This window comes from Nestor notabilis, unplaced genomic scaffold (genome assembly GCF_000696875.1).
Source record: "Nestor notabilis isolate BGI_N333 unplaced genomic scaffold, ASM69687v1 scaffold29019, whole genome shotgun sequence".
NCBI lineage: Eukaryota > Metazoa > Chordata > Aves > Psittaciformes > Psittacidae > Nestor > Nestor notabilis.
The window spans coordinates 1-16,346 of NW_009942806.1; the positions used below are offsets into that span (position 1 = coordinate 1).

At 37.7% G+C, this 16,346-nt stretch overlaps 2 protein-coding genes across 2 annotated transcripts in view; one reads left to right on the forward strand and one right to left on the reverse strand.

Moving 5' to 3' along the window:
- Positions 1 to 318: 318 nt before the first annotated feature.
- On the forward strand, positions 319 to 5,085 carry CTBS (chitobiase, di-N-acetyl-; the record flags this gene model as incomplete). The annotated part of the gene is made up of 6 exons (XM_010021581.1): positions 319 to 457; positions 1,471 to 1,679; positions 2,219 to 2,390; positions 2,941 to 3,038; positions 3,753 to 3,914; positions 4,900 to 5,085. Coding segments are annotated over 6 exons (966 nt in total), but the record flags the coding sequence as incomplete, so codon positions are not given.
- Positions 5,086 to 7,749: 2,664 nt separating this feature from the next.
- Positions 7,750 to 16,346, reverse strand: part of SPATA1 (spermatogenesis associated 1) — a 16,173-nt gene continuing 7,576 nt past the window's right edge. Inside the window, 9 exon segments of the mRNA XM_010021582.1 lie at positions 7,750 to 7,845; positions 8,676 to 8,774; positions 10,652 to 10,821; positions 12,401 to 12,526; positions 13,756 to 13,873; positions 14,892 to 14,943; positions 15,087 to 15,242; positions 15,506 to 15,551; positions 16,168 to 16,346. The exon segment at positions 16,168 to 16,346 is cut by the window's right edge and continues 14 nt beyond it. Coding sequence (XP_010019884.1) covers positions 7,750 to 7,845; positions 8,676 to 8,774; positions 10,652 to 10,821; positions 12,401 to 12,526; positions 13,756 to 13,873; positions 14,892 to 14,943; positions 15,087 to 15,242; positions 15,506 to 15,551; positions 16,168 to 16,346 — 1,042 coding nt within the window.

The following is a 16,346-nucleotide window of genomic DNA, read 5'->3' on the forward strand; positions in this document are numbered from 1 at the left end:
AGAGGCGCGGTTCGTGGCGTGCTGAACGCACCGTGCGGCGCCGCCGCCTTGTATTGATCGTCTGCGTTAGAGTGGAAGAGATTTTAAGAGAGTAGGTGCATGTGGCTCACAGGGAGGTGGCAGAGTTCGGCGTTGCAGGGTTAAGTGTTACACCCAGCTGCTGTAAATCCCGACCATTCCCGGCCCGGCTGCTGCCTGTCCTGGGAAGCTGGTTTCCAGAGACAGAAGCCATGTACCTTTTAAAAAGGCATGTGGAAAACAACCGTCCTGCTGAGAAGTGTTTCGAGCTGATGAAGGTGCTTTTTACCCCTTTTCCAGGTCTTCGTGTTCGATGTAGGAAAGGAAACCTGGAAATCCTACGACTGGTCAAAAATTACAACTGTGGCAGCTTTCGGAAAGTATGATCCTGAGCTTATGTGCTATGCCCACTCTAAAGGCTCCAGGATAGTGCTGAAAGGTTGGTTACACTGAGAAAATGTATATATTTATGTGATACATGAATAAGAACATGATGTACATAGGGCTGTAATACCTTGACATTTCTGCATACAATCACTTGTATGAAGAGTATTAAAAATCAGTAAGAGGATTGATTAATAAGGAGATAACACACACAGGACTGTAATACGTTGGCATTTTGCGTGTGTGCAGGGTATTAAAAAGAAAACCAGCCTGTGGCTTCTGCTGCAGTGATAACAAACCACTCCAGTGACATTCCAGTTATCTAACATCAATCACAGCAATGGAGGAACAGGGAGGAAGGGAGAAAAGTAAAAGCCTGCATAAGATACTTATTTAGGTCTGTATTCTGGGTATTAGGCAGAGTACCCAAAAGACAGGGTTAGGGAAGGGAGTTAAGTAATTCTTAGTGTTTTTCACTTATATCAATCCCTCTGTATTAGGAAGCACTTGAGTTTTAAAACATGAATACGAGGAACTCTGCGCAGCTACTGCAGATACTGTTCTGCACAGCTGATTAGAAAGGCAAAGTCCAGTACAGCTTACATGATGTAATCAAGTTTTGGCTCTGTTGAGGCAAAAATGGAATCCAGGACCACATTGAGAAAAGCAACAAGGGTTAAACATAAAAATATGTTTATGTAAGCAGTAAGATACAGTCACCCTGGCTCCCTGGAAATACTGAAAGTACCTTGATTTCAAGAAAAGGAATTGACAGTGGCTGAAAGAATATTAAGCAGAAGTAAGGAGATTAAAATTATAGAAAAAAAAATCCCAAAGGAACTTAATTTTAAACTCCACTCTGTCATCACAGAAGCTTGGTAGTCTCTGCTGGGGTCCATTGGCAAAATTATGCTTGGGATAAAAGTTTAGTCCTTTGTATTTTGCCAGTATGGGTGTGGGGATTTTTTTGTTTGTGGTTATGTTTGTTGGTTTCGTAAGGACAAACCTTTCCTCCTTACTGTAACTGTGGTGCAAATACGTGTTAACTCTTGAAGGCCTCTTGTCTAGGTGATGTACCTCTTCAGGAAATTGTTGATCCTGCTAAAAGAGCAGCGTGGATATCCCAACAGGTGGACCTTGCGAAAAAACAGTATATGGATGGGATTAACATAGATATAGAGCAAGAAGTTAATGAAACCTCTCCTGAGTATCATGCATTAACAAATCTTGTTAAAGAAACTACAGATGCTTTTCACAGAGAAATACCAGGATCACAGGTAATAATAACGTACTTTACACAAACATTAACTTCATGAAATGTGAGTTTTCACAGTGCTGTTTAGTATATGAATATGATACTCTATCATAAGAATCGCTCTTTTTAACCTGTAAGGATTTCACTGAGATTTGTAGATAAGAATGTTATTGCCTTGTGTTAGCCGACAGTTATTAGTGTGGCGTAAAGAATCTTTGAAAGTAGGGCACGTACAGCCCTCTGGTGCAGAAGCTTGACAATGTTTTGGTAAACCCATCACTGAAGTTTTAAGGATTTGCATCATGCTTCAGATTTTTGATCACATGGTTTTCATGTTATATTTTAATTTCTTTGGTGTTCTGAATTCACTGATGGGGCACTCACTGTTTATTATCTACTTTTTTTATCGCTGAGCAGCTGCTTCTGTAGTTCTTTAGTATCATGGTGTGTTAAACACTTCGCAACATTGCAGTAATACTGTCTTTAAAAGTTCCAGTTTTTTTTAAAGAGAAAACAAGAGCGCCCGAGTGCCATGCGTGATACTGTGCATTTTTCCTGCAGGTAACATTTGATGTGGCTTGGTCTCCTGCATGCATAGATAGAAGGTGCTACAACTACACTGGGATTGCAGATGCCTGTGACTTTCTATTTGTGATGTCATATGATGAACAGAGCCAGATCTGGACAGACTGTATTGCAAAAGCCAATGCTCCTTACCCGCAGACTTTGGCTGGTGAGGACAAAATGCCTCCCCGGGAGTCAGGACATTTCCGTTTGTTCACATGAATAGATGGAAAAGATTGCCTTTTCTTAGATGAGGTTTTCGATGTGTAAGGCTTCCAGCTGTGCTCAAATATATGTTGTTCTAATGTGAAATTGTATTTCAGGTCCCTGTGACACTACAGATAGACCTTTAGCAGTTGTGTGTTGTTACTTGAAATTGTCTAGGCCTCTTGCTTGTGAAGAACACATTTAGAATGACAAACAATAGCCAAAGCAATGGTATCTGCCTGGGCTTGCAAAGAACAAGAAACATTTCTCTCATCCTTGTGAACTGCTGCTGTGGGGAGCTGGTTTTAAGTGTGAACAACTAGAGCAGTTACAAGATCTGAATAGAACAGGTCTCGGAATATGCAGATGAGAGGTACAGCAGAGCTTGCACCTTAGCCTCTGTTTGGGATCATCCAAGTCCTGTCTTGACTCTAGCTCTAGATTAGTTGTAGGAATAAAAAGCATGTGGAAACGCAATAGTGCATCTTCATTTGTATTTCCTTCAAAACTAGGTTATGAAGAGTACATTACTATGGGCATTGATCCTAAGAAGCTTGTCATGGGTGTTCCCTGGTATGGCTATGACTATGTCTGCCAAAACCTATCTAAGGTAAGATGAAGATTATTCATTTGCAATTGTAGTGTTATTTTTTTTGGAAAGAGATACCTAGATTTTGGTGATACAGTTTTTCAGTTAGGAAATGACCATGGCCTGATGGATGGGAGTATAAAGCTGGGACTCAAGACAAAGACTTTCGATGGGCTAATAACTGATAAGCAGTGTGGTACCAAACAAGGCATTTTATCTCTCCCTTAGCAACCTGAACCCCATGGTACCCAAGCACCGTGTTTGACCAAGGAGCTATAGGTGTTATCTATAGGAGAAGAGATGATGTCCGAAGGCACCATAATGCTTGTGTCTGCCTTCTCAACAGTCACTAAGCTCACTGCTTGAAGACTAGGTGCAACAAACCATAGACTGCTAAAACCATATGTGTCTTTATGTATATGCTTAACTGTAGCAGTTTATGGATAAATCATGCAGTCTCAGCTATCATATGTGGGACAAACGTAACAATGAATTAAAAGGGGAAAAGATAATTGTGTAAGCTGAATAATGTCCATCCACTCTTCTATTACTACAGAGTAAACAACATATAACTGTTTTAATTTAATCTGTCCATAGATACTGTGTCTGCCACAGGTATTTTTGAAGATTTTGGATTTTTTAGACCCTTTTGTGACTTTGTTTTGGCTTTACTGCTATTTTGAAGTTCAGTAAATCTATGTAAGATGAAACTCATGCCTTCTGCTTTTTTTTCAGGATCATGTTTGTTCCCTTTCCAAAGTACCTTTCCGGGGGGCTCCTTGCAGTGATGCTGCAGGGAGCCAGGTCCCCTACAGAGCGATCATGAAGCAGGTGAACAGTTCCCTTTCAGGGATGCTATGGGATGAGGTACAGAAGTCTCCATTTTATGAATACAAAGTAAGTATCTTTTTATAAGACACCATGTTGTGGAGTAAACGTTCATGAACCATAGTTCTTTGATTATGAAGTTTTCAGGGTTAGATTCTCCTGTCTGTTTTCTACTTTTTTTGTGTGTAGTAAAGGATGTCTGGATTTCCATATCTTAAATTTCTAGTCTGAAAGAGGGGTGCAGTGACTGAAGACTACAGGAATAATAAAGATCCTTATTACTTTGCAAGTGTCTCAAGAGATAGTATCATATCAAAAACGACTTTTTGGCACAAAGAAATCCTATAGCTCCATCCTTCACTGTTACGGTTACTTTTATGAGTTGATGACTTTAAAACAGATTCTATGATGCTCTTAAGTTTTTCCAACCCAGTGGCTTGCATGCATGTTCTCTTCTGCACTTGGTTTCTACATAGACATAGTGAAAGAGTCCATGAATGACTGTGCTACTGTGCTTACACGAACGACACAGTGTATGCATTTAATCTTGTCTCTTCAGACGTAATTTGAAGTTTCACGTGTAGATGATTAAAAGGTGTTGTAAGCAGTGACTATGTCAAAGCAGCATTACTTTGACAAAATTGTATAACCTCCTCTAAAACTGTTTATTGCTGGAAAAAAGCACTGAATCTCTAACTAAATTCACCTGTTAGTGTAGATAGCGTGTCTGAGATTTTAGCTCTATTTCAAAAACATAGTCAAGTACAAATTAGCTCAGTCTTTTCATTTAACTTCAGTAAAATGTGACACTGTTTTATAAGTTAGATTCTACAAGTGAAAAAATAGCCAAGTATTTGACTTCAAATTTTGAATTGTCCTGTGTAAAAAATAATTTGTAAATCAGGAAAGCATCAGTATGTAAATGTACACAGGTTGTATGTCGCAAGTTTTTAATTGTACTTTTCACTGCATTCAACAGAAAATGCAATCAAATAATGTATCATGTTTATATAGATAAGTAGATACTGACACTAGTGTTTAAATGTTTTGCTAGGATTCTCTTGGTCACTTCCACCAAGTATGGTATGATGACCCTCGCAGCATCTCTCTAAAAGCAGCATATGCAAAGAACCGAGGTTTAAGGGGCATTGGCATGTGGAATGGAAATAGTCTTGACTATTCCAGGGAAGCTGTAGCAGAACAACAAACTGAAGCAATGTGGCAGGCCCTGACACCGTAAGAACTATGTGAACCCTTGATTTAAAATTGTGAAAATTGGTAATTTTTTATTATGGCTTATACTATCGTAATTTTAACTTTATATAAATACACCATGATTAAAAAAAACCTGAGAACTAGCCAAATTCATCTTGTTATTTTGTAGCAAAGCCATATTTTCATGCTTTGAAAAGTTCCAGTGTTGCTTTAGCAGTGTTTGTTTTTTTTAAAGACTGCTCATCTTTTTAATTTTTCACAATTACTGTAAATTGGTTAAAGGTTGAACACAGTGTGTACCTCATGACAAGTAAATCCAAGCCGTGGATTTATAGGGGTAATCGCCTAATGATCCTTTGCTAAGGGTGCCTGGTGCAGCAAGTAGTCATTCTGTGGTTGTATTGGTGCAGCTTCCTGACTTCCCACCCCAACCTAAGTTACCCTTGAATCAGATTAAACACAGAATACTGGAGACACAGAGTGTTGCTGACGTGCAACTTGGTGGAACTTGTGCTTGTACTTGGTTACTTTTCTAGAGTAATTATTTAAAATAATTTACGGACTGAAGAAATTATGTAACATGAAGTAGTTGCCATTAAGGTTTCTGTCAGACTTGTTGCTAGAAAGGAGTGCTCGGTAAACTCCCGATTCACCGTGTTTATGTATCACATAAATTCCTTAGTTTCAAAAGCCAAAAATCACTTGGACCTTATCGTGAAGAAGGAGCATTAATAGGGAGAGGACTTGGATGGTGTTTTCTTCCATTTCAAATTTCTTTACTTCCTGGAAACTAGAACTTAGAAGCTTATTTACTGAGCTGCTAATTTTCACACGCTTTAAACTTCATTCAGTAGCCTGTTGTTACTTGGTTTTATGTGGTGTTGCCTCTGAGGTGAGATGTTGTATTTTCTGTCTAGCTCATATTTTTCTTCGAATACTTAACCTAGAGAAATTGGGTAACTTTTTAAAATATCTGTAGTGGTAGAAAGATTGGTGTTTACAGGATTATTTTTTTTTTTTGCTAAATCAAATGCTTTATTCACTAAGGTTGATAAACAGCATTGGCTGTTTATGCTTTACTTGTTCCACAGCTTACAGCCCACACTGCTTCTCTGCTACTCAGGACTCTTTCACAACCAGATTAAAGTGGCCTGCTTAAGTTGACTGCCTTAATTAAAGATTTTATTTAATTAGATATATGTTGTCAGTTGTGGGTTGGTTTGGGGTTTTTTTTGGTTGGTTGGTTTCGGTGTTTTCCCCTTGCTAAATATTTACACCATAGAGTACCAGCGCTACCATAATGGCTACTGAGAAGACTAGAAGACTTCATATGAGTGTCTGGCCGGTTGATACTACTGATCATGGGAAGCAGAAGGTGAAGCATACTGCTCTCATATAATGAAAAACAATCCCGTGGAAAATCAGAGGGGTGTCCACTAGATGTATAGACACTTGATGTTTACTTGATGTATAGACACTTCAGAATTTGTATTACTATTTGTCTTCATATGCTGACATACTGTGAGATAGATACTTGTGAAACTGAGAGGTCTTCCAGAGTGGATCATCTGACCTACAAATTCCTAACTGAAGGCCAAATGACTTTAGAGATTTAATACTTTACCACTAAAATCTTTGGTAAATCCTTCCTATCTTTAAGAAAATAAATTTGATAAATGGTGGTTTGACTCAAGACATTTGAAATTAGTCCTTTTGCGAGTTGCATAATTTTCTTGTTTTATTACTGATTTCCCATTCGTGTTTCACTTCCACTAATAAATACAGCCTTTGCAGTCTTTTATGTGACATTAATTCCTAGCATGTTATTTGTTCTGCTTAAGGTAATAACATCTGGTACTGCAAAGAGGCAAACAGGAGAGCTAGAAAAAGTCGCTATCAAGAGAGGTTTTTGATTACTTTTTCAGAGAATTGTTATCTAAGCACATGCATGAGCTTGAGTTTAAAGAAAGGCAGAATATGCAATACTGTAAATAGGATGAGGATCATCACCATAGCTTTTCCAAGACAAAGCTTGCTTCCTCCATTAACTACCTAAGATGGTTAATGTCCATGTGGCTTTCCTAATTAGAAAGGGAACAAAAATGGTTAGATATGAAATAAAGTTACATCATCTGAGATTTTGTTCATACTTAATACGGTAATAAGACATTGGCAATTTATAGATAGGCGTAGTTATAGTGACAAAAATGTACTTCAGTAAATACCTAAATAAAGGATTCCTGATGCTGTAGTTCTACAGAAGATTTATTTTAAGCTTCTTCCAAAAATGTAATGTGCATGCTTGAAAATAAGAACAGGAGGTTATACATTATAGGTCTATTTGCTTAGTAGGTATTTTGTTAATGAAAGAACATCAGCATACCAGTGTGATGTTACACAATTCACTAATTGGTGCTTTTAAAATAACTTTGTTTTAGACATGTTACTAGGTTAAACTGTATATTTAAGTAGCTGACTAATCTTATATTAAAAGTGAGATGTAAAAAGCGAGCCACAGTACCTCAGTACCCTATATACAAATTCCACAACATTTATATAGTTGATCTCTTTTTACAAGATAACTTCAAGAACATACAAACAAGTGTTCTGTAATTCTGAGCTTCTATAAACATTGCAGAGCTTCTGGAGACTTTATGGCTGTTAAAGTCATGTAATCCTCTTAAATTCTTCATTTTCTGGACTGGAGAATTAAAGCTGAATGAATCTTCTTCTGTGTCAGTTCCGCTCTCAGCACTTGTAAATCAGATGCTGCCTGCTTTCTCATCTGCAGAAGAACCAGTAATTTAAGGAATTGCAATTTAAGGAAATTTTTGGAGTTGACATGCATACGGGTTTATATAACTAAGACTGAATTTTATACAGGATGGCTGAATACAGGATACCTCTTTCATCTTTAAAATTTTACATGTCTAATTAGGTAGCCTAGTTCTAGCACTACTTTCTTCTGTAGTGTTTGGTGTTTTTAAGAGACAACTGTGCAATTTGTTGTTCTTTCCACTCCTTGTTATCCAATGCAGGAGGCATAATGAGTACATCCACCCTACATTACACAGTAAACAGGGGCATGGGCAGTCCCTGTGATGTAGAGGACTCCTATTTAAAGCACTTAGAGCTGAAAAGCTATCCAGTATGAAGGCCTTTATCATCATCTTCCTTCCAAAGGGAGCCAAAGGCAGCACTGGTATGGAATAAAGCAGATGAAGGGGACTGCCATCTGCTTCAAGAGATACTCTCTTTTTTAATTATAATTTATTTTCTTATTCTTAGCCACAGTCTACGGCTGATCACTGCCTCACCAAGTATGTTCCTTCAGTTACCTGTTGAGTGAACTGGGAATTTTATGAAAGACTATGAAGTTACCTACATAGTAACTTAAAAATCTAAGTTGCTTGAATGCCATACATTCAAAGTCATCTAATAACCTGGTGTTCTGGAGTAATTTAGCTCAACTGATAAAGTTACAATGACAGCCAACACCATAAAGCTAACAGCATAAAACACAAACTGTTTAGGAAATATTTAATGTTTGCGAAGATGTAAGGGGGTTTTTATACATAGTAACGTTTTGACTGTTTTAATTAAAAGGCAGAGTACCTTAATTTCTATTACGAGTTTCATTTTTGTATCAGCCAGCTTCCTCCTCAGTAGATTGAGTTCATGCTGCACTGTAGTAATCTGGATGATGGTGTAATTCTATATTGAAAGAACAGAAATAACAAAACGTTAAAGTGCAGCATTAGTGCATCTCTTCATTCTCTGGGGGTTACTTCCGCATTCAGAAGCAGTCCTCTAAACTCATTCCAACTCCCCTGCTTTCTTCCAGTCCTCAAAGTGTGCTGGGCTGTCTATAAGCAGTCTGCTGTCCAAGAGAGGGCAGCTCCCTTCTGCTGTCAGCCTTTAACAGCACACTGTTTTGCAATTATATTTTATGGCTACTCCCCATTTATAATAAAAAGGCATACTTCAAATAATTCCTCTTTTTCTCACAGGCTTAGCATCACTCTGTCTCAGTACATTTATTGATGAGATTGCTACACTCATGTAATGTTTAGTGCAGATAATCTCTTGAGTTATACAGCACATAATTTCAGCAGTAGGTGTGAGTGGGCCTATCACTGAATTAACCCGTAAAACTGAAATTCATGTTTTCAAAATGTAGGTTCTGATACTCAGCTCGTTCAAGTCAGCCTTGGTCCCTTGATGTCAGTAACACTGAGAGGTGGGTGTGGGTGTGCCTGTGGTAATCTCTTGATGTTCCAAGCCATTAAAAATTCTATTAAAGTGCCAGCTAAAGCAAACAATGCGATGAAGTTGCCCATACAAGGAGTCATTAAGTGGTATCTGCAGCCTCTCATCTCTGAGCTCCTGCTGTAAGCTTCTTCCCACCAAGGGGCGTAGCTGCCTGCATGCAAGGGTCCAAGTCCCAGCTCTGACACCAGAGAGCTGTGTAACCCTGGCTCAGACCACTGAGAAAGCATGGAAGGTACACCGTCGTGCAGGAGGAAACCAGGCAGGGCTGTCGGATTAGATGGGGGCTACTGAGGAATCACTGTGGTGTTGCATTGAGTCACCAGTGAGGACAAAGCTGGTGGAAGAAGGGGAACCAGCAATAGCGGGATCTGTTCCCCAGAGCCCAACTCTTCCCACTTGACTGATGCCTGCCTGGCCAGCATGTAGCTTACAAGGGGTGGAGAGCATACCAGTGCTTAGCCAAGTAGCTCATTAAATTCTTGGTATTAAATTCTTGGTATCTTCTGTGTGCTTGCCAATAAATAACCACTGTAGCCATGTTAAGTAGGTTGTGCATGTCCTTCACATAAGGTCTCCGTGCCTAGCCAGAAAGACCTAAAAAATTCCTGGTATCTCCTCCCAAAAGGAGCAATAAGATATCTGAACATAGCTAATTATATAATGTAATACCAACCCTAACAATATTTTTATATTAGCATAGCTCAAATAATACACACTTATATATAATATATACTCTTAGATTGTACACACACTCTCCCACCTTTCAGATACAAGAAAGGGGCATTTATTTTTCCTAGTCTAGCTTCAGGATTTGCCAACAGACTTGATTCCATTAACGCATTTAGAAAATCAGCAGGTACAACTGTTGTGAAGTGTGCTTCCCCTTTTTATCTTTTTTTAATTCCTCTCTGGACTTCCCATGATTTGGCACCAACAACATAATGTGAGACTCAGGTGCAGCCACCCTAAAAGCCTCAGACACGTCTTGTCCTCCAAAATAGAATTCGCCACATCTGTACATGAAATTTGGGATGAGAACAACATAGAACTGAACAATTCATTAATCATACTGAACAAAAGGGCATTTTGTTATTGGAAGGTACTGTAAAAGCACAAAGCGTAAAGAATCAAATGCCCAGACTCAAGAACTTACTCAGTCTTTTTAAGAAGCATGGGCTGAAGGTATTGTGTATGTTCGACATTTGGTTGTTAAAGCTAGTTTACAACTCATTGTTTAGTGATTAATTTGTTACTTAATACTTGATAGAAAAAGAAAACAAGCTGTGTAAAAAGAGAGATTAAATAACACAAGCAAATACCTTGGAGTTTGTCATATTGTGTTGTCGTTTTCGGCTATCTCTGGCTTCCAATTGCAAGAGTAGTTTCTGGTGATAAAGCTCTAAATCTTGCTGCAGTTTGTTTAAAGCATCCTCCAGGGAAACTGTAGCTTTCTTAGTTTCAAAGTACTTCTTTTTCCACTCCTCACCAACTACACAGGAAAACAGTAATAGTGTTTGGTCTTGTTCACCTTACCGTAAGGTCTGCTGAAGACAGTAATGACCAACTAACCTCACAAGATTCAGTTGGCCAATGCACATGTTAAAACAGGGCAGTAGGGTTCTTGAAAAAAGCATTTAGTGAAAAATCTTCATTAAAGTGACATTCACTGTAAATGCAACTGACTTTCCACACAATCACCTGCAACAAAAGCCTCTGTCTGTCCACCAAGATACAACACAAGGTCCAACCCAAAACTTCATTCAGCTTGGGTGTTCTGCAGGTTTCATTCAGCTGCACAGTAGGTGCTCCAGACCTGTGAGGACTTGATGCCCACCACAGCCTGAAGTTCATGCCATTACTGTAGCAGGATATTTAGCACTGTAGACTTACACAAAATTGGAGCTCTGCAGGGCCAGAAAGTTTGAACAGTTTAGTTTTATACAAAAGTCCCAAGATTATGGGAAACAGTCACTTACCTGTACACTTAACTATGATTCCTCCTATGTTGATAATGTGCTGTCTACAGCTGGCACACAATTTCACCTGTATTTAGTGTAGCAGTCTTTAAGCCACATACATCTACTAGTCTGCAGTGTCCGATAAAAAAAATTCAGAGGTAGAGAAACTCCTTAAAGAGCCTACAGAAGGTGTCTGAATGCATGTGAAATAACCTTTACCTAACAGTATAACATAATTTAAGACAATGCAGGAGCAATTTAGGGCTTATCTCAAGCAGGGTAAATTAGCTTGCCTTGCAGCTCAATGCTACTACAGATTCACTGCTTCAAGTTCTCAAGTTTTTGTTGTGTTTTTTTTTTCAACCTCACCATGCTGCAGAGTGCAGTGTAGCTATGCCCTTAGAGAATAACTGGAAGAATTGGCTTGTCTTCTCCTTTCAACAAAACTACAAATAGTAGATGAGACTCCTACTGATTTAGCTGTATTTAAATATAAAGAGAATGCTCTCAAACATCAAAGTGATTAAACCTCATCTCTGGTTAACTGGAATGTGATTTAGGATAGCTTAAGTATAAACTTGAAAATAATTTAACAAAGAAAATTTGGGTGGGATTTCAATGAGATTTTAGCTTACAAAAAAAACCCAAATTTTGTCAAGCTTGTCACAACAGGCTTGTAACTTTCATGACATAAGTTGAATACTATGAGATAGGAGGAAAAAAAGGTATTATGCTGGCCGTTTAACTACAAGCCCTATCAGCACAGTGAAAACCTCTGTAAGCACCAGCTACAGGCAGGTTTAGAATGTGTCAGCTGCCCTGAGCCTCAAACAGTGAAGTGGCCTGCAGTAGCTTTCTGGGCACTATACATACCTGGGATAAAAGGCAGGATATTTTTAGGTTTATAAGACTACCACAAAAGTGGAAGGAAAACACTGCAACCTTGAATCTTTTCAACATGCTGTTACACAAGTGAACCTTGTTGGAACTATTGGTTAGCAAACTGCTCTCTCTGCAATTAAGCTCACTGATAAGGAGACAAATATTTTCACATTGGTTTCAGTGTCATTTCTCTATCATTCCAAATTACAAAATAAATTAAAAGCGTACCGTGGTATCTTTTCAGCTTATGTTGTTCCAGCAGCCCTTTAACTTTTCTGATCAGTTCTTCTCTATTTTCTTCCATGTGCATTCTCTCTTTCTTCATTTGTTTCAGTTGTTCTACCATCTTTTTTTCTAAAGATATTATAATTATATTTAGTAAGCACCTGGATACTATAGGTAGGACCAATCAAGATTTTTGTAATGCGTCTATCGTAAATCATGTCAAAAACTCTGTCAGAACAGGCAGCAGAAATTCTTGGGGTTTTTTTTAATAAATCATCTCTAACTTTTCAAAGTGGCTGGTGCATTAGGACAAAGTGGGAAATCCAGCATGCATCCAGGCACTCATCCACACTCGCAAATAAGTAAACACCTTCTTATACGCCTAGAAAATGTATCACTAAAGCTATATAATCAAGATATATATGCACTGCATACATTGAAAACTCTTGCCACATGAAGCCAAAAAAAAATACAAAAAGACTATTAATGGCTCAAAATATGTTACCATATAAATTGTGGTGAAATCTTGCCTTAAACTCCAGGTGGTCATAGGCAGAATAGTATCCTAGACTTCCACTAGCCACAACAAGTCAATGACTTAACTTCTTGCTATTCTCCTACTCCTCCACCACAGCAGAGGATCCTCATCAATACTATTATTGGTTTTCTTTGCTACATTCTCACTTAAGCGAGCAGTATTTCATTTGATCTCCCCACTTTTCTCCTTTCATCCCCAAGTCCACAAGCTGGGTTTTCTAGTGTTGGAAACTTGCCATGCTCTATGAACAGCCCAAAATGGCTGGAATTTTCCCACCACAAACTATAATTTGTAACAATACTGTGAATGAATGTATGTACAAATTCTTCCATAAAGCAGGCATTTCTGTCTTCATTACCTATTCAGTCTTGATTATTAACATAGAATCATAGAATGGTTTGGGTTGGAAGGGACCTTAAAGCTCATCTAGTTCCAGCCCCCTGCCACAGGCAGGGACACCTTCCACTAGACCAGGTTGCTCCAAGCCCCGTCCAACCTGGCCTTGAACACTGCCAGGGATGGGGCAGCCACAGCTTCGCTGGGCAACCTGTGCTGAGAAGGTGTCTCACCACCCTCACAGTAAAGAATTTCCTACTAATAGCTAATATAAGTCTACCTTATATCAGTTTAAAGCCATTCCCGCTTATCCTATTACTATGTGCCCTTCTAAAAAGTCCCTCTTCAGCTTTCTCGTCAGCCCCTTTAGGTACTGAAAGGCTGCTATAAGGCTACCCTGGAGCCTTCTCTTCTCTAGGCTGAACAACCGTAATTCTCTCAGCCTGTCTTCACTCCATGCAATTTCTTGGGATCATATACTCACTTGCTGTCTGAATTGCAGGAACTTGATCTGGATTTACAGAAAATGACAGGAAAGGTAGATTAGGAGGTAAAATATATTCTTTTGGACAGCTAAGAGGATTTTGCTTGTTTTCATCAGCCTAGAGTCAAAAGACACAACTATAAGAACATAACCTATAAAAGAAAAAAACCTATAAAAAAAAAAACCTAAAAGACATAACTATAAGAACAATCATGAATAGCTCCATTAGATATATGCCCTGAAAGTGGCCTGAGTGAACATGAGGGATGAATTTGAATTCTGCATATAAGCTTTTTTATTCTGTTACCAGTACAAATGATTGCTAAACTACAAACAGATGGACGTCTGCAAAGAAAACCAGAACACTGAAGACATGCATTACAGAGAACATGCAGACAAAAACGTAGACTATGGCTAATTGTTCTTGTCCATGTCCACAACCCCACAAGTTATTGACACTCCCATGCAAGACCAGGAACAACAGGCCTTAAAACTGCCATCTGACTCATTCCTTATGAACTCTGGACTGCCAATTTCTAAACTAAAATTGTTAATAACAGATATTCAATTTCTAAGACTCCACTACAATCACTTCTGCACACGAGCTCACAGGTGGCAGTTAATAGTGATGGCTATTATGCTGTATGACTGCATGTGGGTGCTCTGTCTTCCTAAATATGTTTCTTATTCTGATACTATATCATATCTATGTTTTGAAGGATTGTATAGTTTTTATCAGAAGTTTTGCTTGGCTTGAAAGAAGACAAATTTATTCCATAGGATATATGAAAGTATAAAAATTATAAAAATGTCACCAATAAAATAAATGAAATGTTACTGTCAATAAACTGTAAAAAAAAAAATCAGCTAACATTAATAAGACTGAGATAGTTATTGTATCTCTAGTTCCTGTTAAATTATAACCAGAGGCATAACTTCTGATGATTTCATTGTTTAGAAATACAATTGATTTTTCTTTACCAAAAAGTAGCAGTGCATGAATTGCCTTTTCTCAGTTACTCCCAAATCTACATTTGAGAATTTAATTTCTAATGAGTTACCTCTCTTATAAACTATTTCTAGGTGGAGGACTATATTTATTGCTCAATATTACTATGTTACCTTAAAAAACATACCTTTTTTTCACCAGGATCAGCTGTAGACTTGCTAGTTTTGTATTGCAACAAGCTAAAATGAAATCAAAGCAGCAAGTGAAAATTTGTGTAATTAATTTTTTCCCATTTTCTTTCATTTATTTGATGTCTGTAAAATAAGTTTCTAGTTGTGAATTAATATTATCCAGTATTTTAGTAGAATCATTATTTACTGACCTTTGTTTTTTATGTACATGCTCTGTGGCTTGGTCTTCCATTATTTTAACAGTTCCAGCATCCTGTGTTCTGTCTCTTCTTAGTTTGGTATCTTTTAAGTGGTCATTATTTTCCATGTTTGTTAGTTCTGTGACAGGATAGTGATGATCAAAATATATAGATTACACTCATAAAATTCAGGATGTTTTGACTGTCAATGCCTGGGCTTTCCAACCTGCATTAGAAATTCAGTGAATTGATCCAATAAATAATGTTATCTCTAGGGTTTGGAAATGTGGGAAGAACAGAAGAAAGAAATAAAGGGAAAAAAAAAGGTTTTGTTTGGAGAATTTGTGTTTGTAATTGTGGTAACTAGTACAAGAAACATTATCACAGGTAAGAAAACCACTCAGTTATTTCACCTTCCCTAAACTAATTTCTTATCTAACACATTCTGCCTTTTAGAGACTGAAGATCCCCTACAAACTGGAGCCAGCAAAGAAAAGGAGAGCAGAATGTTGTGCATTTAAATGTTAATGAATAAATCATTTTTGCTTTAAAATATATACAATAAATATTTCAAAATAAAATTGCTGACAGACATTACCTTTACTACTGCAAAATCCTATATCCTTCCTTCATCATTCAAAATAAAAGTATGGAAAACTTTTCAGTATACATTTACATATATAGATTTGTGTATTAAGCAGACTCACACATAGTATCAGTTAACATGATGATAGAGGAACAAAGCTATTTTGAACAGGTTATGACTGGAAACTGAAATTACTGATAATTCATCCATAAAAACCCTTTTCTAATAAACTCTCCACACACATCTCAAAACATGTAAGTCATTTAAGTAATGTTAGACAAATACACCAATTAAAGTATTTCCCTATATCAATACACAGTGATAAAGAAGGACTTATCCGAATTAAAAATATAGCTCTTTGAAAGCTATTATTTTAAAAATCAGAATGTTGTTCTGATAGCAATATTGCAACCCATGCTTTAATTATAGATTTCTTAAAACTAAGCTTTACTCTGCTAACTTTCTAAACACATGCTTTAGCAAAAGGATGACAAAAAACAGTTGTACCCTTTTGATGTTTGATGTGATTTTGGCATGTTTGATTATTCTGGCCTTGTTCATCACTGTGGTTTACATGAAGAGTCAGAGTGGTTCCTTTGGCTTCGTCATTCCACTTAGGAGTGTTATGCTCTTTATGATCTTGGCTGAGATGATTTTGCTGAGAGGTCTCTAATACCGTATCACTC